Raw genomic sequence first — 21,001 nt, forward strand, 5'->3', positions numbered from 1 at the left:
CAAAAGTTTAAAAACATTTCAAAGTAATAAAAGATATAGAACTTTTAGCTCTTCCTTAAAAGGTATTGTCTATGACTGGGACAACCCCTTCTCCATTGCTATATTCTCCTATGTAAAACAAGAACAGCCTACGCTCTCCTCCGGTGCCATTCCAGAGACTTCAGCCTCTGGTCTCCTGAGGCTCATAGGACATTGTTATGCCACAAGAGCCCTGCAGCTAATCATCAGCTGCTTCACTCTTAGTTCGTTTGGACGAAAGTCATTTGGAAGACGCGAGAGCTGGTGCTGGTCTTCGATTTCCTTCGGATGTCAATTTTGTTTCAAGGAAGTGAGAGTGAAGTGGGTGCTCACTGGTTGCAGGGCTAACGTAGCAAAACAAAGTCATAACAGCCACAGGATACCATGTGCCAAATCCCTGGAAAGGCGCCGATGCAAGTTTAGACTATTTTACATGGGGGGAGCATGATGAGTAGTGGACAACCCCTTTAACCCAATACCGCCGAAGCCCGTTTTCAACTTCCTGACCAGACCAAAATTTTTCAATTCTGACCAGTGTTACTTTAAGTGGTAATAGAATATAAAATGCTTCTATATATCCCAGGGATTCTGGGATTGTACTGCATGTTAGTGTTAAATTTAGGTCAGTGCGATTTGCATTTATTAATAGTGAAGGGCAAACACAAACGCTCGGATGCGCGTTACTCAAATCAAACAGATCTGAAATTGTTCAACTCGATTAATAAGTGTACTAGAAGTCAATGATTGGGCAGTTCGTGTCTCTGCCCACATACAGCCAGTCATAAAGAGAGCGGAGTATATTTGAAGTGATTTTTGGGACCTCATGTCAAAAAACATTCAAAGGTGACCCCATTTTAAAAACTGCACCCTTCAAGTTATTCAAAACCCCATATAGAAAGTATTAACCCTTCAGGTACTTCATAGGAATTAAAACAAAGTCGAAACAAAAAAATTAAAAATTACTTATTTTCCCCCAGAAATGTTGGTTTAGCCCCAAATTTTTTATTTTCTCAAGGATAACAGGAGAAAATGAACCATACCGTTTTGTTGTGTAATTTTTCCTGAGTATGATGTTACCCCATATGTGATTGAAAACTACTGTTTGGGTGAATGGCAGGGCTCAGAAAGGAAAAACACACTATTTGATTTTTTTTTAGCACACATTTGCCATGTTGCATTTAAAAGGGCACCAGAGGTACTAAAAACTAGAAAGACCCTACAACTTACACCATTTTGGAGACTACACCTCTAAAGTTATTCAACAAGGTATGTGGTGAAAATCTTGAACCCCACAAGTACTTCACAGAATTATATAACAGAAGGGAAGGAGCGCTATTTGAATTTTGGAGCGTCATTTTGGCTGTAATGGATTCCAGACGACAAGTCACATTTTAAGATCCCCTGACATGCCAAAACAGCGGAATTCCCTTTACAAGTGACCCCATTCCAGACACTACACTTCTTTAGAAATTCACAAAGGGTGTAGTGAGCAATGTTAAACCTCAGGTGATACACGTAATTGTATAAATTTGAGTTATGAAAAATTAGTTTTCCCACTAAAATGTTGCTAAAAAAATTTAGATTTTCAAAAAGGGTAATAGGAGAAAACGGACAGTACAATTTTCGACACAATTTCTCCAGAGTTCAATGCTAGCCCCTATTTGGTAAAAAAATTATTTTGAGGCTCAGAAAGGAAGGAGCACCATGTTGAAGTTCAGATTTAGTTGGAATGGTTTAGGGGTGCCATGTCACATTGGCAAAGCCCCTGAAATGCAAGAAGAGCAGACCCCCATAAGTAACCCCATTTAACAAACTACACACCTCAATGAATTCATCTAGGTGTCCAGTATATTGACACCACAGGTGTGCCACAGAATTTTAGAACATTGGTCGGTGAAGAAAAAATAATTACATTTTCACCACTTACATGTTTTAGTCCCAAGTTTATAAATTTTATAAAAACTAAAGAAACAAAAATGGATGGCACAATTTGCTGTGCAATTTCTCCTGAGTGCACCAATACCCTCCATGTAATTTGGGACTACTTTTGAGGCATCGTGCAAAGCTCAGAAGGAAGGAGCGCCATAGTGGAGTTCAGATTCAGATTTTGCTGGAATGGTTTGCGGTGGCATGTCACATTGGCAAAGCCCCTGAGGTACCAGAACAGCAGAAATCCCCCACTAGTGATCGCATTTTACAAAATGCACCCATCAAGGAATTCATCTAGGGGTGCAGTGAGCATACTGACACCACAGGCGTGTCACAAAATGTTATAATATTGGGCGGTGAAGAAAAAATTACCTTTTTACCACTAAAATGTGGTTTTAGCCCCAGATTTCCAAGGGGAAAAGGGAAAAAAAAAAAAAGCCCTATAATGGGTTACACAATTTCTTCTGAACGTGGTAATACCCCACATATGACTTTACTGTACCGTTTAGCCAAATGAAAAGGATCGTGAGGGAAGTCGCACTAATTGACTATTGGAGCACATATTTTCCGAAAATAGTTTGCAGACTCCATTTGCAAAGCTCCTAATGCCAGAACAGCAGAAACTCCCTCAAATAATCTCATATTGGAAATTACACCCCTACAGGAATTCATCTATGCGTGTAGTGACTATTTTGTCTTTTGAAAAAAAAACATGAGTCAAACGCATGAATGTTGTAGAATAAAAAAAATTGCAGATCTGCCATTGTAGTGCCCAATACATTGTAGTGCCTATGATATTATGCTCAGTTTGTGTTTCTGGAGACAGAGCCCATGAATTAAGTGGTTCTCCTCACTACAATAATGCCAAACATGTAGATGCCATAGTGGTTTAGGCACATTGTGGTGCTCAGAAGGGGGCATTTGGATTTTGGAGTGCAGATTTTGCTGGATTTTTTTTTAGGGGGAAAGTGGGCACAGTGCATTTCCAGAGCATTTCTGATCGCTGCTGCTATACAGATGCTGGCTGTGTAACACACTTAGCATCTGCCGGGTATACTGCGAGCATAACTCCTGTGATTGCCCAATAAATGTGCACACACAATGTGCCCTCTGCATATAAGGCAGATGTCGGGAATGGGTGCAAAAATCTCCACTATTCTCAGGAATGGAGGGATTTTACATTTTATAGGTTACTGATGGCCGGTACTCTGTAAGTGCAGAGCTTACAAGCTTTTTTTCTAATTGCTTGTAAGCACTAATCTATAGCTAGCTGAATTCAGCCAGATCAGTGTCCCTTCTCTCCTCTGAAGCTGCAGGGTTATGGCTGCCTCTGCTTGCAGCATCGGAGAGCATTCCTTTTGGGCCACTGGAGTACGGCTGCCACTGGTCTAAACTGTCAGTTAGGAGCGCACTGCTCCCCTGCAAACAGGATAATGGAACGCCGAGAAGCACACAGGTCCATGGCTGCTAGCAAAGCTTCAACCAGAAGGAAACAATAAAAAATTGCAAGCAGAGATGTGGACAACAGAAAATATACTGCAAATCGCATATCTTTTGTTCATGTTAGGCTTTGTTTCCCAATACAGCCATTACTTACCTTGATTGTCATCACCATTCAGGGTTTCCAACAGAGGTATGTGTGAAAGTGCCGGTTTTCCTAGAGGAATTATACTCCTGAAATAACAAACATTGCATAAACTAACGATAAAAACTGACATTTCCTCAGTGAAATCCACAAAGTACATTTTGGAGCAGTTTTTTTTTTTTTTTTTGGGGTGGCAGTTTTCTGCAAAAAAACTGCTACAAATCACCTGTGTATATTTTAAATGTATGTTCACATATTGCTTATGAAATGCAGATTATGCTGATGAATTTTCTGCAAGTGTCCAATTCATCTAACATGTCTATGACTGAAAAATGCTTAGGTCATCTGAATGGGACAACTGCAGAACTTCCCACCCAAAAAACGCAGCCAACATGCAACACATAGATGTATCAATATGTGGGACTCTGGGTTACACGCTCATACTGTAAAATGCACATTCATTGATGGGAAATGTGGAAGTCAAGGGTTACCAGATGTGTGTGTATGTCTACTAAAGGAATCCGCACCGTTGCATTTACAATCACGAAATTTTGCACAGCTGCCTCATTTGACTCAGGGAACATCATAGACTATGTTTCGAGGGGAAAAATTTAACCCCGTGCATTACAGTTATTCGCCAAAAACACACACACAGTGATCTAAGTGTATGCACTACCACATGTTTAAATTCCTTTCCGGCATGTGATTGATCAACAGGTTGTGCAGGGAAATTTGCAGCTAGCAGTGACCGCAGCCACAATTCACATGCGACTTCTCGCTGCTGCATTCAGGTGCTCAGAGCGAGCTCTTCTGGAAATGCCCGTTTTGACGTTTTGAACAGTGGGGGGCCTGTGGTGGAGGTATGACAGATAAATCTCCATACCCGCCCCTGATGCAGTTAGAACCACTGCAGGCTGTATCTACAGCCTACAGCAGAACAACAAAGTGATGGTGACCTGGAGGAGTCGTGAACTCCTTACAGCTTTGTTTCTTGAAAAAGTAATGTATCTTTGTAAATGCGAATAGATTTTTATTTCTAAACCAATTGGCCAGCATTTAATTCTGACAAAATCCTTTTAACAAACAATAAATGGAAAGTATAGATTCTGGAAAATGCTAATTTAGAGAAATGGAACAAAAAAAAAAAAAAAAATTGTTTCTACTGCATCTGTTTATTGGAAAGTTGGTATATATAGAAATGTGCTTATAAATCAGAAAGCATTACCTACCCGGAGGAATGTAAGGTTGATTCTCCAGAGCATTCAGAACTCTTGAGTGAGACTGAGCCACTTCCAGCACCTCCATTACTGGCTTCTGTGGGAAACAATTTAGGTAGAAAAGGTAAGAATATGGTAGAATCATGTAAAAATAAAACAAAAAAGGGACAATGCAATATTTATATCTATGCAAAAGAAACTCCAACCTTAAATAAACCCTTTACAATCATTTTGTTTATACCAATTCACATACAAATTACAAAAAAAGGACACCTTCTGGAAAAGCTAGACTTCAATGTACCCTGAATGCAAAAATAAAATAGAAAATGTGTCCAACAAATTAACTCTTGCTTGTACATAAGACCCAAAAGCCCCACTGGAGCACTAGTACATTACTAACCAATATCGACTAGGTTAAGCTAAAATGACTCAATACTGTGCAGTATATCATTTTTACAATAGTACCCTAGGGGGATGGATGTCCTGTATGGTATCCATCACTTGCGAGTGTTCATATCCGACAGTGGCCAGGCCTTCTCTGTAAGGCCTCGCTTTAGAATACTGTGGCTAAAGGACTCAACCTTGAACGACTGAGAACGGTCACTGAGCACAAGGCGAGAGCCGAAATTGCCCATTATTGAATTACAAAAAGGATTGGATTATGAGTTCTACATCTACAGTTCTGTACAAAAGCTTTATTCAGGTGTGGAAAAATCGCTGTAAAGTAAGAATGCTTTCAGAATTAGAAGTGTTCATGCTACGCTCCCATGAGAAGGAGTACTTGGTGAGGTTTTGATGTTGCATATTTCTGCACTTATTAGTAACTTGCATTTTTTTATTGTATTTGTATGTTTTTTTACATGCGGTTTTATCACTTTTTTTACAATGTGCTTTTTGCCTCTTTTTGGTATGCCATGTTTCAAATAAAGCGGATTTATTTTTTTTAATACTTTCTGTTATCGTCAGTGGATTACATCCATTTTTGCAATGGAAATGCACTAGAACGCATATGCGTTTTTACGTTGCGGAAATTTCTACAATTCTATGGGGAAAATCTGCAAATAGAGCTCAAAAAGGTCTCAAATTTATTATATTCAGGTACATGAGTAACCAAATATATAAAACCGGTGATAAGGATCATCATCATTTTCATAAGTAGATGGAAACACAGTCACTAACTGAGCCAGCACTGTACTGTAGGTGGCTTAAAATGGGTGACGAACTGATAAACTGTTACAAAGGTGAGGTTGTGGAAGACAGTGTCAAGTCACAGGTCACACACTATTTCAAGACTGAGCACAGCAAGAAGATACAAGGTAGTTATATCTGCATCAGCAAAGTCTTTCCCAAGCAAAGACTTCAAAGCAGACTGTGGTTTTAAGATGCAACTGACCACCAGTGAATGAGCAACATTGAGGACTGTGGGCATAGTGATCAGCCAAGAAAACCTATTGTAGGAAATAAAATACACATTATGCTCAGATCAGAAGATGTGTCCAGCAATGCCATCAGCTCAGAACTGGCAGCAATCAGTAGGACCCAGCTACAGTCATCCACTGTTTGGAGATCAGCCAGAAATGGTCTTCATGTTAGGATTGTGGCCAAAAAGCCGTATCTTCCACATGGATACAAGGTCAGGTGACTCAACTATGCACAAAACATAGGAAGTGGAGCACAAAAAAATGGTATTAGGTGCACTGGACTGAATAGTCAAAATGTGCAATATTTAGCAGCAACAGGAGGCAGTTTGTTGGCCAAAGGACAAGAGTGGTACAAGAATGAGAGTCTGTAGGCAACAGTGAAACATAATGGAGGGTCCATTAAGGTTTGGGGCTGCATTTCAGCAAATGGAGCTGGGTACTTGGTAATGATTAATGGAATCCCCAAAGCTGAGAAATAAAGGCAGATACTTATTGATCATGCAGTACCATCAGGGAGGAGACGGGCTCCAAATATATTCTGCAGCAGGACAAGGACCCCAAAACATACAATGTCATTAAAATAGTATTCAGTTTTGGTAAAAAGGTAATAAAAATAAACATTTTATTAGTATCCATGTTGACTACATACCGTAAACTGATTTTTTCGTAATTTCCATATAGTTCTTTTCAATCAGCAGCTGAATATTCACAGCAGGTTGCACCAAGTTTGTATCTCCCCCTCTACCCCTAGTTATTTTTTGGATTCTCATCTCTCTCACTCACCTGTGTTACGTCATCTGCAAAATGGTAAAAATGTGTTCTGGGCCCTTTCTTATTCCATTTTATCTTGTTTGCTCCAAGTTTTATTCTCTTTTATATAAATTTGTTCTCCTTCCTCACAGCTTGATCTGCCACTATGCCTATGATTACTGTGCTGTGATAGCTCAGCTAAACCAGGCATAGCAGCACTGGGCTTAGACACAACCACGGGTCACCCATGTCCTGTATGGCCCATCAGACTGAATGCAGTAGATGCCCTCCCTGAAAGTGAACAAGCATTTTGTCTACATCCTATACACAGATCACATTCCATCAACACAGCAGGGCTATATTCTAGAGAAAGCCAGAGACTAGTGATGAGCAAGCACCACCATCTGGCTCTGTTGACATCACATCAACCAGTCACATGGGTCTCTGGTAGTGATGAGCAAGGATAACCATGCTCGGGTGCCTGTTTCTCTTAACAAGCAGTTTGACACTTGGACAGGATCAACTCGTATACCGAGTATAATGGAAGTCAATGGGAAACTCAAGCTCTTTTTATTTTTCGAGTTTCCAATTGACTTTCATTATACTTGGTACACGAATGGAGCCCGGTCAACTGCTCGTTACGAGTACACAGCATGGTACTGTTCACTCATCACTACCAGAGGCCCATGTGACTGGTTGACGGGATATCATTACAGCCAGATCACAACAAGAGAGTTCATTGTCAAGAGTGTACTCCAAAAGACTGACAAAGACCATACAAATGTAAGTTGAGGAGGGTAAATGGAGGGGGAATAATGTAGACAAAAAGCCAAAAAATGGACAACCTCAAAGAACAATTTTCAATGTTAAGAAAAACATGGAGTCTTGGAAGAGCTGATATGGCTCCAACAGAGCCCTAATCTCAACATAACCAAGTATGTGTGGGATGACATAAAGAGACAGTAGGATTTGTGCATATTTACACATACAGATCTGTGGACAATTCACCAAGGTTTTTGGAAGAACCTCCCTTCCACGATCATATAAAAACGGTTTACCTAGGAGAAGGAAGGTCACACCAAATACTTATTGGATTACATTTCTCATTTTTTCCTTCACTTTGGATTTTAATGTGATAAAATTAACCTATTATCTACATGACCAAAGTATTTTTTTTTCTAAAATATATAAAAAAAAAAAAAAAAAAGAAGAAACCCCCCCACTACCCGCCACGATATTTACTTCTTGCTTAGGTGCTGTTGCAGCAATGTCAGTGTTGGGGCTAGCGTGACCATGTGAGCCTTACAGCCAATCAGCAGCCACTATTGGGCTGCTGCACTCTGACTACTTGGACGACATTCAGCCAAGAAGAGTGAAAGTGCAGCAGTGAATTGCGGACACTGCATAGTAATACCACACAAGCACCGGCGGACATCGCTGAATGGCTAAGAGAGGCGACTAGCTGTTATTTTTATTTTACAGATAAAGTGCTTAAAATAAGAAGGGGCTGTCCTGGAAGTGGACCCCTTTTAGCACTTCGATTTTTAAAGCATTCTAACTTTGCAGCATTTTTGCACAACACTGTATATCAGAGGCCATTGTAGAAAAATGATGCTTTGATACCCAGACTTTTACTCTACAAAAGGAATACACAAATTCCAGTGTTCTATAATTAGCTATCACCCTGCCCCCCACCATATATTAACAACTAGCATGGTATACGATTACAAAGTAGAATAGCACCTGTAGGCGGATGAAAGGTCTCTTTCTCTTCATCACTTTCATTGCTACTAAAAGATTGTCGCGTTTTCACAGATGTGATTTTTGTGTTATTCTGGGGTTTTCCCAAAGTTAAAGTCGTCCTTCTCAAGTTCTGCACGGGCGAGAGATTCTTTGCCTGTTTCTGGACCGGATTGTGCGCTATACGTTGCAGAGAAGGAGGGTGCTCGTGAGCAGTGGCATTTTGTATCGGTTGACTTGGATTTGCTGGTTCAAGCATAGGAGGATTCATTGATTTGCCTTCTAAAATAAATAAATAAATAGATAAAATAATAGATTAAAAAAAGCCCTATAAGTCGTAGCACACATACTCCGATTACTGAATTTGCAGTTTCATATATACACAATGTGCAGAGTCATTAGGCAATTGAGTATTTTGACCATATTGTTATGCAGATTTTCCAACTCCAAGCTATACAAACCTGAATGTTTATAGTATGAAGCAGATCAGGGGGATGCAGATTTGTGTGATGAGGGAGGATCAGCTTGGTTTCCTTAAGCAAAATTAACCAAAAGAGATTTAACTGACTGAAAAGTCAAAAATTGTTGAAAGTCTCACATAGGGATGCAGCCACTTTAAATTACTAAAGATATCGGGGCATAATCAAAGTCCATCAAATATTCGTTACAAATTTTCAACAAGGTTTCAAATAAAAAATGCACATTAATGGCTAAAGATTTGAGAAGAATCAAATGTGAAGTGACCAGGAAGCCATTATCCTCCAGGGCTGTCATATCCTAGAACTGAACTGCACAGTCATTGGAGGGTCCAAGTGTATGGTGTTCAGCGCTCAGACACAGCCAAGGTAAGGAAGGATGAGAACACGATCACCACTGAGCAAGACCCAGAGAGGAAATGTCAAGACTGCGACAAAAAATATCTCAAGACAGATTTTTCAAAGGTTTTATGGGCAAATGAGATAATAGTGACTCCGGATGGACCAGATGGATGGGCCAGAGGCTGGATCAGTGCTGAGCACAAACCTCCACTTTGACTCCGATGCCAGCCAAGTGGTGGTGAGGTACTGCTGGGCTGGTATTATTAAAGATAAGCTAATTCGTCCTTTTCAGGTTGAAGATGAACTTAAAATCAGCTCCCAAACCTACTGCTGGTTTTTAGAAGTAACTTTGTTCAAGAGGTAATACAGGAAAAAGTCTGCATCTTTCAAGAAAACCATGATTTTTTTTTATCCAAGACAATGCTCCACCACTTGGCTGCCAGTAAAGGCCTTAAAGATGAAAGAATAATGACATAGCCTCTTCCTCACCTGACCTAAACCCTATTGAGAACCTTTGAGCATTTCTTAAACAGGAGATTTATGGTGAAGGAAAACAGTCACCTCTCTGATCGCTATCTGGGAGTCCGAGGTAGATGCTGCCCAAAAAGCTGATCATGAATAGATTAAGAAACTGACAGACTGCATGGATGGAAAACTTCTAACTTATCAAAAGGAAGGACGGCTATATTGGTCACTGATCTTTAATTTCAAATGGCAGAAAAGTATTTTGTAAATTTTGAGTTGTTAGGTTATTATTTTCACTTTAACAGATCAAAATATACAGTCGAGATGGGAAAATGTATATTTTTCATTTAGTTGCATCATAATTCTGCCACAAATAGTTGCTCAATAATTCTGCACACAGATATTCTCCTAAGAAAGGAAAAACCTCCTTTTACTTTCGTAAAACAAAACAGGTTTCAGGTTTATTAACCATTCCATTAACAAACAGCACTGTAGCTGTTCAATAATAAAATGAATCATCAAAAATGCAAACGAACAAATAATTGTGCACAGATAGATGAACCCTGTAGTGGGTGCACTTGTCCGGTTCTATATCACAACCAATCCATCACCTTGGACAACACCTTTTCTTGCTCCTACTATTGACTACAAAAGAGGTAAGAAAATAAAGACATGATGGAATATAATTAAATGATGAGCGAGCATTCCCATGGTCGGGTGCTCGGTTCTCGTAAGGAGTAGGCGCGACTCGTGTACTGAGTATAATGGAAGTCAATGGCGACAGTTTTTCCAGAAGATCTTCCGAATCAAGCTCATTCAAGTGTACAACCAGGTACCGAGCACACACGCACAGTAGTGATCACTCATCACTAAATATAATACCAATTTCTTTTTAATACTAACCTTATAATTAACCAGCGCTTTGTTAAAGACACAGTAAACACAAAAGAAGGGAATTTTGTTTACTTACCGTAAATTCCTTTTCTTCTAGCTCCAATTGGGAGACCCAGACAATTGGGTGTATAGCTATTGCCTCTGGAGGCCACACAAAGTATTACACTTAAAAGTGTAAGGCCCCTCCCCTTCTGGCTATACACCCCCAGTGGGATCACTGGCTCACCAGTTTTAGTGCCAAAGCAAGAAGGAGGAAAGCCAATAACTGGTTTAAAGACCAATTCAATCCGAGGAAACATCGGAGAACTGAACCATACCACATGAACAACATGTGTACCCGAAAAAACAGAAAAACCCAGAGAAAACAGGGCGGGTGCTGGGTCTCCCAATTGGAGCTAGAAGAAAAGGAATTTACGGTAAGTAAACAAAATTCCCTTCTTCTTTGTCGCTCCATTGGGAGACCCAGACAATTGGGATGTCCAAAAGCAATCCCTGGGTGGGTAAAAGAATACCTCATGATAGGGCCGTCAAACGGCCCTCTCCTACAGGTGGCCAACCGCCGCCTGAATGACTTATCTACCTAGGCTGGCGTCTGCCGAAGCGTAGGTATGCATCTGATAATGCCTGGTAAAAGTAAGTAGACTCGACCAGGTGGGTGCCTGACACACCTGCTGAGCCGTAGCCTGGTGCCGTAATGCCCAGGATGCACCCACGGCTCTGGTAGAATGGGCCTTCGGCCTTGAGAGAACCAGAAGCCCAGTAGAACTGTAGGTTTCAAGAATTGGTTCCTCGATCCCCCGAGCAAGGGTGGATTTGGAAGCTTGCGACTGTTTACGCCGACCAGCGACAAGGACAAAGAGTGCATCCGGGTGGCGCAGGAGCGCCATGCGGGAAGTAGAACCTGAGTGCTCTCACCAGAACCAACAGATGCAAATCTTTCTGAAATTGATGGACTGGACGAGGACACAAAGAAGGTGAGGTGATATCCTGATTGATATGAAAGTGGGATACCACCTTAGGGAGAAATTCCGGAACCGGACGCAGAACTACCCTGTCCTGGTGAAGGACCAGGAAGGGAGTTTGTATGAGAGCGTTGCTAGCTCGGAAACTCTCCTTAGAGACGAGACCGTTACTAGAAGGCCACTTCCCGTGAAAAGCGGGAAGGGAGACATCCTTCAAAGGCTCGAAAGGCGGCATCTGGAGAGCAATTAGAACCTTGTTCAGATCTCAGGGCTCTAACGGCCGCTTGTACGGAGTGCTGAGAAGACAACTCCCCGTAGGAACGTGCGTACCTGAGGAAGTCGTCGTTTCTGAAAAAATACAGATAGCGCTGAGACTTGTCCCTAAAGGGAACTGAGCGACAACCCATTTTCCTACCTAGATTGCAGGAAGGAAGGAAACATAGACGATGCAACCGGCCAGGGAGAAACACCCTGCGCCGAGCACCGAGATAAGAACATCTTCCACGTCCTGTGGTCAATCTTGGCGGACGTTGGTATGCTAGCCTGTCTCATGGTGGCAACCACGTCCTGAGGTAATCCTGACGACACTAGGTTCCAGGACTCAATGCCACACCATCCGGTTGAGGGCCGTAGAATTCAAATGGAAGAATGGCCCTTGAGACAGCCAGTCTGATTGGTCTGGTAGTGCCCCCGGTTAGCCTACCGTGAGGCACCACAGAACCGAGTACCACAACATCCTCGGCCAATTTGTAGCGACGAGGATGGCGCGGCCGCAGTCGGTCTTGATCTAGCGCAGTACTCTGGGCAACAATGCCAGAGGTGGCACCTAAGGTAGCTGGAACTGCGACCAATGCTGAACTAAGGCGTTTGCCGCCAGAGCTCGATGATTGTGAAACCGTGCCATGAAGCTGGCACATTGTTGTTGTGCCGTGACGCCATTAGATCGACGTCCGGCCTCTGTCAGCGGCGCCAGATCTCCTGAAACCCGTCCGGGTGAGGAGACCATACTCTTTCGGCCACACCTCAGCGACTTAGGAAGTCAGCTTCCTAGTTTCCACACTTGGGATGTGAATTGTGGATATGGTGGATGCCGTGTCTTCCACCCACATCAGAACCTGCCGGACTTCCTGGAAGGCTTGCCGGTTGCGCGTTCTTCCTTGGTGGTTGATGTATGCCACCGCTGTGGAGCTGTCCGACTGAAGTCGGATATGCTTGCTTTCCAGCTTGCAGCCCGTAGTGAATGCTGTTTGTCTAGCGGAAGCTTCACTATCGCTGAGAGAGTAAGAAACTCTATGCCTAGATATGTTATCGATAGGGTCGGGGTCGGATCTGACTTTAAAAAGTTGATGATCCACCCAAAACTCTAGAGAGTCTCCAGCGCAACGTTCGGGCAGTGTTGGCATGTTTCCTAAGAGAGTGCCTTGACAAGTAGATCGTCTAAATACGGGACCACAGAGTGACCCTGAGAGTGCAGGACTGTGACTACTGCTGCCCTGACCTTGGCGAAGACCAGTTGGACTGTCGCTAGCCGGAAGGTAGAGCTACGAACAGAAGGTGTTCGTCTCCTATAACGAAGCGTAGAAACGCTAGTGCTCTGGATCAATCGGCACGTGTGGATAAGCATCCTTGATGCCTAATGATGCTAGGAAATATCCTTGGGACCTTGAGGCGATGACATGGCGGAGGGATTCCATCCGGAACCGCCTGGTGTCCACGAGCTTGCTGAGCATTTTTAGATCCAGAACGGGACGGAACGGCCCGTTGTTATAGGTACCGCAAAGAATTTGGGGTAAAAACCGTGACCTTGTTCCTGAAGAGGAACGGGGGTCATCACTCTTTCTGCCTATAGAGTGCACCCTGTTTGCAGAAGAGCAGCGGCCCGGCCGGGAGGTGGAGAAATTCTGAAGAATCGAGTTGGAGGACGAGAAGTGAGCTCTATCCTGTACCCGTGAGACAGAATGTCTCACACTCAATGGTCATTGACCTATGGCAGCTAAATATCGCCAAGGCGGGAGAGCCTGCTACCGACCGAGGCCGCAAGTCATGAGGAAGCCGCCTTGGAAGCGGGTTTTCAGACTGTCGCTTTTTTGGGCGTGACTGAGCCCGCTAAGAATCTTAGCTCCTCTGATCCTTTTGAGTCCACATTGGACGAGGAAAAATGGGACCTGCCCGAGCCTCGAAAAGGCCGAAAACCCCGACTGCCTCTTGCTCTGTTGGGGTTTGTTGTGTCCGGGCTGAGGAAAGGATGAATCCTTACCCCTGGACTGTTTAATGGTTACATCCAACGCTCACCAAACAGTCGGTCAGCAGAAAAAGGCAACTGGTTAGGCAACCTTTTTTTTTTTTTTTGGAAGCAGAATCTGCCTTCCATTCACTTAACGAGCAGACCAGGCTCTGCTTAAAAACACGGAGTAGCGGAGGCTACCGCCGCACGGTTCGCAGAGTCCAGGACAACCTGAATCGCGTAAGAAACAAATGCAGACATTTGAGAGGTTAAGGATGCCACCTGCGGCACAGATGTACGTGTAACCGTGTCAATCTGTGTAAGACAAGCTGAAATAGCTTGGAGTGCCCCAAGGGAGAGAATGCCGGAGCCAACGGTGCGCCGACAGCCTCATAGATGGCTTTCGACCAGAGATCCATCTGTCTGTCAGTGGCATCTTTGAGTTTGCAGTTCCATCTCCCACTGCAACTATGGATCTAGCTACAAGCCTGGAGATTGGAGGATGCCGCTCGGGACACTGGGTCCAGTCCTTGACCAAGTCAGGGGACAGGGATAACGTGTATCCTAAGCCGTTTGGAGAAGCGCATATCTGGATAAGCGTGGTGTTCCTGGACTGCCTCTCTGAAGGCAGAGTGGTCCAGAAAAATACGTGAAGCTGACTCCTCCCCTGGAGGAGCTGTGAGAAATAACCCACATTCTATAGATGGACGCTATAAGATTATTTACTATGGCGTCACGATCAGGTGTATCCAGATTGAGAGCGGTCTCAGGATCAGAATCCTGAGCCACTACTTCCGCCTCATTACACAGCGAGTCCTTCTGCTAGGACCCTGATGAAACCAAGGCCGCTCATAGTGAGCCCGCTTAGGCTGTCTGGGACTGACGTCCGTGCAGAGCCGTGACTCTGGGATGCGTGTGACATTCCCGGAGCTGTTAGTTATTCACACTGAGGGGGGCCATGGATCAATGATTCAACAGTGCCCATATTGTGAGAGACATGTCCGGACTGCTAGGCTTCTAGTATCATAGCCATAGTCTCAGAAAAACTGTCAGTAAATACTGCAGACACCGTCCTCATCCCCTGGCCATTAGTGCATACAATGGGAGTCTATGTAACCTGCCGGCCGTATAGCCGTACATGCTGTACCAGCTGTATAGAAAAACATGTGGTTCTGCACCTTTGTTTTACACAGAGAATATGCTGATAACTCCTCCGCATAATCCAGGAGGGTATATACAACGTGCGACCAAACAGTGCAATGTATATAGTACAAGCATATCTATAAGTGCACTTCTGCACTAGTGGGGTCAGCACCACAGGTGCTGCTTAACGCCTGTTGCAGCGATTGTGTGACTATCAGAATGCCAGGGTCTTCCACACTTGTCTCTGTATCGTACAGAAACTGACACTAATGGCTGCCGGCGTCCTTGTAGAGAAGGAAGCCGTGGGCGTGCCTGAGAAAGTGCGGGAATCCGGATTCACAGTGCACACAGTGAGAGGGGTGGAGTATGCAAAACATACTCCAGCTCTCAGCGCTGCTGTGCTATGCAGCGTCACGCCCCTACCCTGACTGTCAGGGCTGTGGGCGGTAACGAAGGGAGACTAGGCCCAGAAGCCGGGGACTCGAGTTAACAGCGCGGCCGTCGTAAAAGCGCGGGCCGCGCTGAAGTCCCCGGCGCACCACAAGTGCCAGCCGCGCCGCAGTCCCAGCGGCCGGCGCGACCGATTCCTAGAAGTGGCCAGCGTCCCGCCCCTCTCCTGACTGGCAGGTCTGGGGGCGGGAACGAACGGAAGCAGGCCGCAAAAGCCGGGGACTCTAGTTATCAGCGCGGCCGCCGTAAAAGCGCGGGCCGCGCTGAAGTCCCCGGCGCACCACAAGTGCCAGCCGCGCCGCTGCCAGCGGCCGGCGCGACCGATTCCTAGAAGTGGCCAGCGTCCCGCCCCTCTCCTGACTGGCAGGTCTGGGGGCGGGAACGAACGGAAGCAGGCCGCAAAAGCCGGGGACTCTAGTTATCAGCGCGGCCGCCGTAAAAGCGCAGGCCGCGCTGAAGTCCCCGGCGCACTACAAGTGCCAGCCGCGCCGCAGTCCCAGCGGCCGGCGCGACCAATTCCCATAAGTGAGCCTGCTTCAGCGAAGCTGAATGAGGCCATGGCACAGGCGCCGCAGCGCTGATGTCCCCCGGCGCACTACAACACCCAGCATGCTGCGGTGTGAGCGCCAAATGCACGGGGACACAGAGTACCTTGAGGAAGCAGGGCCATGTCCCTAATGTACTCCGCTCCATCCAGCATCTTCTCCAGGGGCTGTAGATGGAGCACGGTCTCAGTGCCTGGAGACCGGTAAATCCCACTTCACCCAGAGCCCTGTAAAAAGGGATGGGGAAGGAATCAGCATGTGGGCTCCTGCCGCCGTACCCGCAATGGGTACCTCAACCTTACAAACACCTCCGACATACAGTGGGGTGAGAAGGGAGCATGCTGGGAGCCCTTAGTATGGGCCCTCTTTTCTTCCATCCGACATAGTCAGCAGCTGCTGCTGACTAAAAAGTGGAGCTATGCGTGGATGTGTTGCCTCCTTCGCACAAAGCACAAAACTGGTGAGCCAGTGATCCCACTGGGGGTGTATAGCCAGAAGGGGAGGGGCCTTACACTTTTAAGTGTAATACTTTGTGTGGCCTCCAGAGGCAATAGCTATACACCCAATTGTCTGGGTCTCCCAATGGAGCGACAAAGAAATGCTTACTTTTCTTACAAGGTTGGTCATTGCTACCACAAGGAGAATGCTTGGTCAATGAGTAACAAGCCTTGTGAAAGAACTCATTTACATTTTTTTTTTTATTATTTCTTTATTCTTTTTTTTTTTTAAGACATTTTGAAAACGATTACCAGGATTAAAGTACTGAAGGCAAGTCCATAGAACAGGCCAATAATATGTAACTATTTGGGATACAACCCCTGACAATTGTAACAAAGCCACCATAAAAGCACAACCCCGCCATTGTAGGGAAAGAGGTTTATCCATAATTGCGGCTATGGCTTTATGTTCCGTTAATCACCTGAGTTCTGGGGTTAAACACCCACAAATGACAAGAGCCATTTGGTATTTTATTATTTCCAAAGACTCTAATGGAGCAAAAGCACACGTGTGCTGGCACGGTACTATTTGGACAGGGGTACAAGAGACTTCCGTTCTGGCAATCGGTAGAGTAACCAAAAGGTTGGACCCCCAGAGTTCAGGCAGTATATTGCAGATAAAGTCTTAGAAATAAAAAAACCTCTTTAAGAAGGACAAAAAGGCAAATTTTAAAAAATAATCATTCACCTGTGCATGCCTCCAGCACTTCTTTGTTACACGGTATAAGCCTTTGTCGTAGAGTATTAATTTCCCTACGTAACAACCTCAGGCGCCTTGTGCGAGCTCCACTAGATCGCATGTTGCTGACTATGTCCAGTTTCTCCAAGAGTTCCTTCAGTTGGTATTCGGGAGGCAGGTGGGCCCTGTTTTCTGGACACAAGAGCTCATCCACTGAAACCATACAGAACATAGCAAGTTACTCCAATTCTGTATATAACTAGTAGTTACCGGAACAATCTCTCACCTGTTCAGCATCTAGTAGTACTAGTCATACCGTAAGAGAAAAAGCACATGAGGCCCAGCAGGGACAGACACAAAGATACTGTTCTTAGCTGTAGAGTCAGCCTGTATGATCGGCATACGGCAAACCATACAATTTACAATCGGGAATATATTACATTTTAGAATTTTAACCATATTAATAACAAATGTTCATTTTAATTGGACCAAGCAGGTTCTTAGTTTCAGTAATAAACCACAGACGACTGCATAACAGCCTGAAGAAGAATATAATGGGGACCATCATTTACCAGCTGGAAATACACCTTTTGGGGTTCATTCAGAGTGAGGTTTACTTGTCTGTTAGAGAAGTTCTCCTTGCACATGTTTCACCTGACTTATACACAGGGTTGGGAACCAACAAGAAACTCCTAAACAGTCTGTAAAAACAGGTCATTTCCACTCTCCCACACCCTTCCTCCGTCAGAAAAAAAAAAAAAAAAAAAATATAAATATAAATGTAAATATATATATATATATATATATATATATATATATATATATATATATATATATATATTTATATTTATATATATATAAAAATTGTTAGAAGTTTTTTTTTTTTTTTTTTTTGAAGCAAAAGAAAATTACTCATAGGCGGAGGAGGCTGGCTCTGCTGTGTCGAGGAGTTAAGGGTGCTTTACACGCTGTGACATCGCTAACTATATATCGTCGGGGTCACGGTGTTTGTGACGCACATCCGGCGCAGTTAGCGACATCGCAGCATGTAACACCTCTGAGAGACCTAAACCGATCGCAAAAGAGGTAAAAATTGTTAGTATTGGAGAGGTCGCTCCAACACCAAAAATCGTTGACAGGTGAGTAGCAAGGTTGTTTGTTGTTCCTGCAGCAGCACACATCGCTGTGTGTGACACCGCAGGAACGAGGAAACTCACCGTACCTGCGTCCCGCCAGTAATGAGGAAGAAAGTAGGTGGGCGGGATGTTTGGCCCGCTCATCTCCGCCCCTCCTCTGCTATTGGGCGGCCACTTAGTGACGTTGCTATGACGCCGAACGAACCGCCCCCTTCGAAAAGGAGGCGGTTCGCCGGTCACAGCAACTTCGCTAGGCAGGTAAGTATGTGTGACGGGTGTAAGTGATGCGCACCACGGGCAGCGATTTGCCAGTGCCGCACAACCGCGGGGACGGGTACGCTCTCTAGCGATATCGGTACCGATATCGCAGCGTGTAAAGTACCCTTTAGTCAGCCAACCCCTTATATACCCAGCACAGCTCATGCTGTTTCTTAGTATACTGGAATATTTCAAACTTAAACATCCTTTAAAGAAAAAAAAAAAAAAAATTCTCGCTGGACAGCAGATTTAACTCCTGTATGACACAGCAATGTTTGGTATTTCTGCCTTAGTTTTTCCATCCACCCTTTCTTCATTTGTCCACTAACAGACCCCCTGGAGGGATTTTTTGTATATATAATAAATAAATATATTGTATATATATTTTTTTTTAATTTAACCCCTTAATGACCACAGGCAGTAAAGTTACATCCTAGCGGTCAGTGTTCATGCTGCTGCTGCTGCAGGCGGGGATCCGCACACATCTCAGCTGATTTATACAGCTGACATGTGTGCCTGCTAGGCAACAGTGGAATCGTTATCCACCCTTGCCTTTTAACCCCTTATATGGCTCTGTCAAGATGTGACAGCGCCATATTAACGGCGATATCGGCACATCCGTACTCACCACCCGATACCGGAAGTCACGTGACGTGATCACGTGGATCCGGTGGTTGTCATGGTAGCACAGGGTCATGTGTTGACTGCTGTGCTTACATGACTCAGATACTGTAAGAAATAGCCGAGTGCTATGCAGCAAATGTTGATTAAATGCGCTGTACTTGGGAGGTCGCTTTTTCAGCCTGTAACCAAAGTGGGAGCATGGAGGTCGAGTAACAATGGATTTATGGTTTCAATGAAGAGCAAGTCAATACGGATTAGGAACCCATTAATCAAAAACTCCTATAACTTTCATATTTTTCAGATCATTTTAAAATTACTTTTCTTACCTTCTTCCCATGAAAAACGATAGTAGTCATCACTATGAGGCTTCTCGGGAAGGTGCACCAGTGTGCCGGGATCATAGCCAATGCTTTCTGCTTGGTGCCTCGCATTACATAGTATTGATGTGCCCATTTGGTGAAGACGTAGAGCAGCTTGATGAAACACAGTATCCCGCGAATTATAACGTAAGCAGTTAGAAACCATTAAATTAAAGTCATTCTCAAAGGCTAGAAAGGAGGGATACTGGTGACATTCTAATTTGTGGCGCATTGTTGAAAAGTCCATGGGGTGCAGAACGAAATCCATGTAGTCTGGCACCTAAGAAAAAAAAGTTGCATTTTTACAGAATTTTTACATCACAATTTAGTTAGCAAATAATGGGCTATTCCCACCTCCAAGATCCTATCCCAAGATGTGGTAGGCTTCATAGTTACATAAGTTGGAAAAAGACCTAGGTCCATCTAGCTCACCTTCCTCCACCAATTATATATTTCATCACTAAATCATTTATAACCAACAATGTTGTGTGTACTGAGGAAATCATCCAGCCCTTTTTTAAAAGCTGTTATAGTATCTGCCATTACTACCTCTTGTGGTAGGGCATTCCACAGTCTGACTGCTCTAACTGTAAAGAACCCTTTCCTATTTATCTGCCAGAATCGCTTTTCTTCCACTCGCAGTGAATGCCCCCTGGTCCTTAGTACTGTCTTTGGAAGAAATAAGTCATGTGCCAATCCTTTATATTGACCACACATGTATTTATACATATAAATGAGATCTGCTCTGAGACATCTTTTTTCTAAGCTAAACAGATCTAACTTTTCCAACCTGTCATCATATGGGAGGCCTTCCATTCCTTGTAGTAGTCTAGTTAGCCGCCTTTGAACTGATTCTAACTTCTGTATGTCCTTTTTAAAATGTGGAGCCCAAAGCTGGATCCCATATTCTAGATGTGGCCTTACAAGTGATTTATAGAGGGGTAACAATACGTTGGGATCTAATCTCTCTTTTTATACACCCCAGAATCTTGTTTGCTTTTGCAGCTGCTGCTTGACATTGAGTGCTGCTGCTCAGCTTATTTGTAATGAGAATACCCAAGTCCTTCTCCTGTTCTGTAGTCCCGAGTTTACTTCCATTTAATGTATACGCAGTTATAGGATTACTCCGTCCTAGGTGCATTACTTTACATTTATCAACATTAAATCTCATTTGCCAGGTATCTGCCCATTCTGACATCTTATCCAGATCTTTTTGTGATATTGTACTATCAAGGTCAGTTTTTAATTTCCTACATAGTTTGGTGTCATCAGCAAAGACTGACATTT

General features: G+C 43.9%; 1 protein-coding gene across 1 annotated transcript in view; it reads right to left on the bottom strand.

Moving 5' to 3' along the window:
• The window catches only part of BRPF3 (bromodomain and PHD finger containing 3), an 84,555-nt gene that overhangs the window by 18,809 nt on the left and 44,745 nt on the right, over window positions 1-21,001 (bottom strand). The window contains exons 6-10 of the mRNA XM_075335813.1: window positions 19,682-19,994; window positions 17,347-17,550; window positions 8,664-8,942; window positions 4,762-4,846; window positions 3,545-3,621 (exon numbers count right to left, since the gene is read on the bottom strand). Coding sequence (XP_075191928.1) covers window positions 3,545-3,621; window positions 4,762-4,846; window positions 8,664-8,942; window positions 17,347-17,550; window positions 19,682-19,994 — 958 coding nt within the window. The remainder of the gene's footprint in view (window positions 1-3,544; window positions 3,622-4,761; window positions 4,847-8,663; window positions 8,943-17,346; window positions 17,551-19,681; window positions 19,995-21,001) is intronic.

Source organism: Anomaloglossus baeobatrachus, chromosome 2 (assembly GCF_048569485.1).
Source record: "Anomaloglossus baeobatrachus isolate aAnoBae1 chromosome 2, aAnoBae1.hap1, whole genome shotgun sequence".
NCBI lineage: Eukaryota > Metazoa > Chordata > Amphibia > Anura > Aromobatidae > Anomaloglossus > Anomaloglossus baeobatrachus.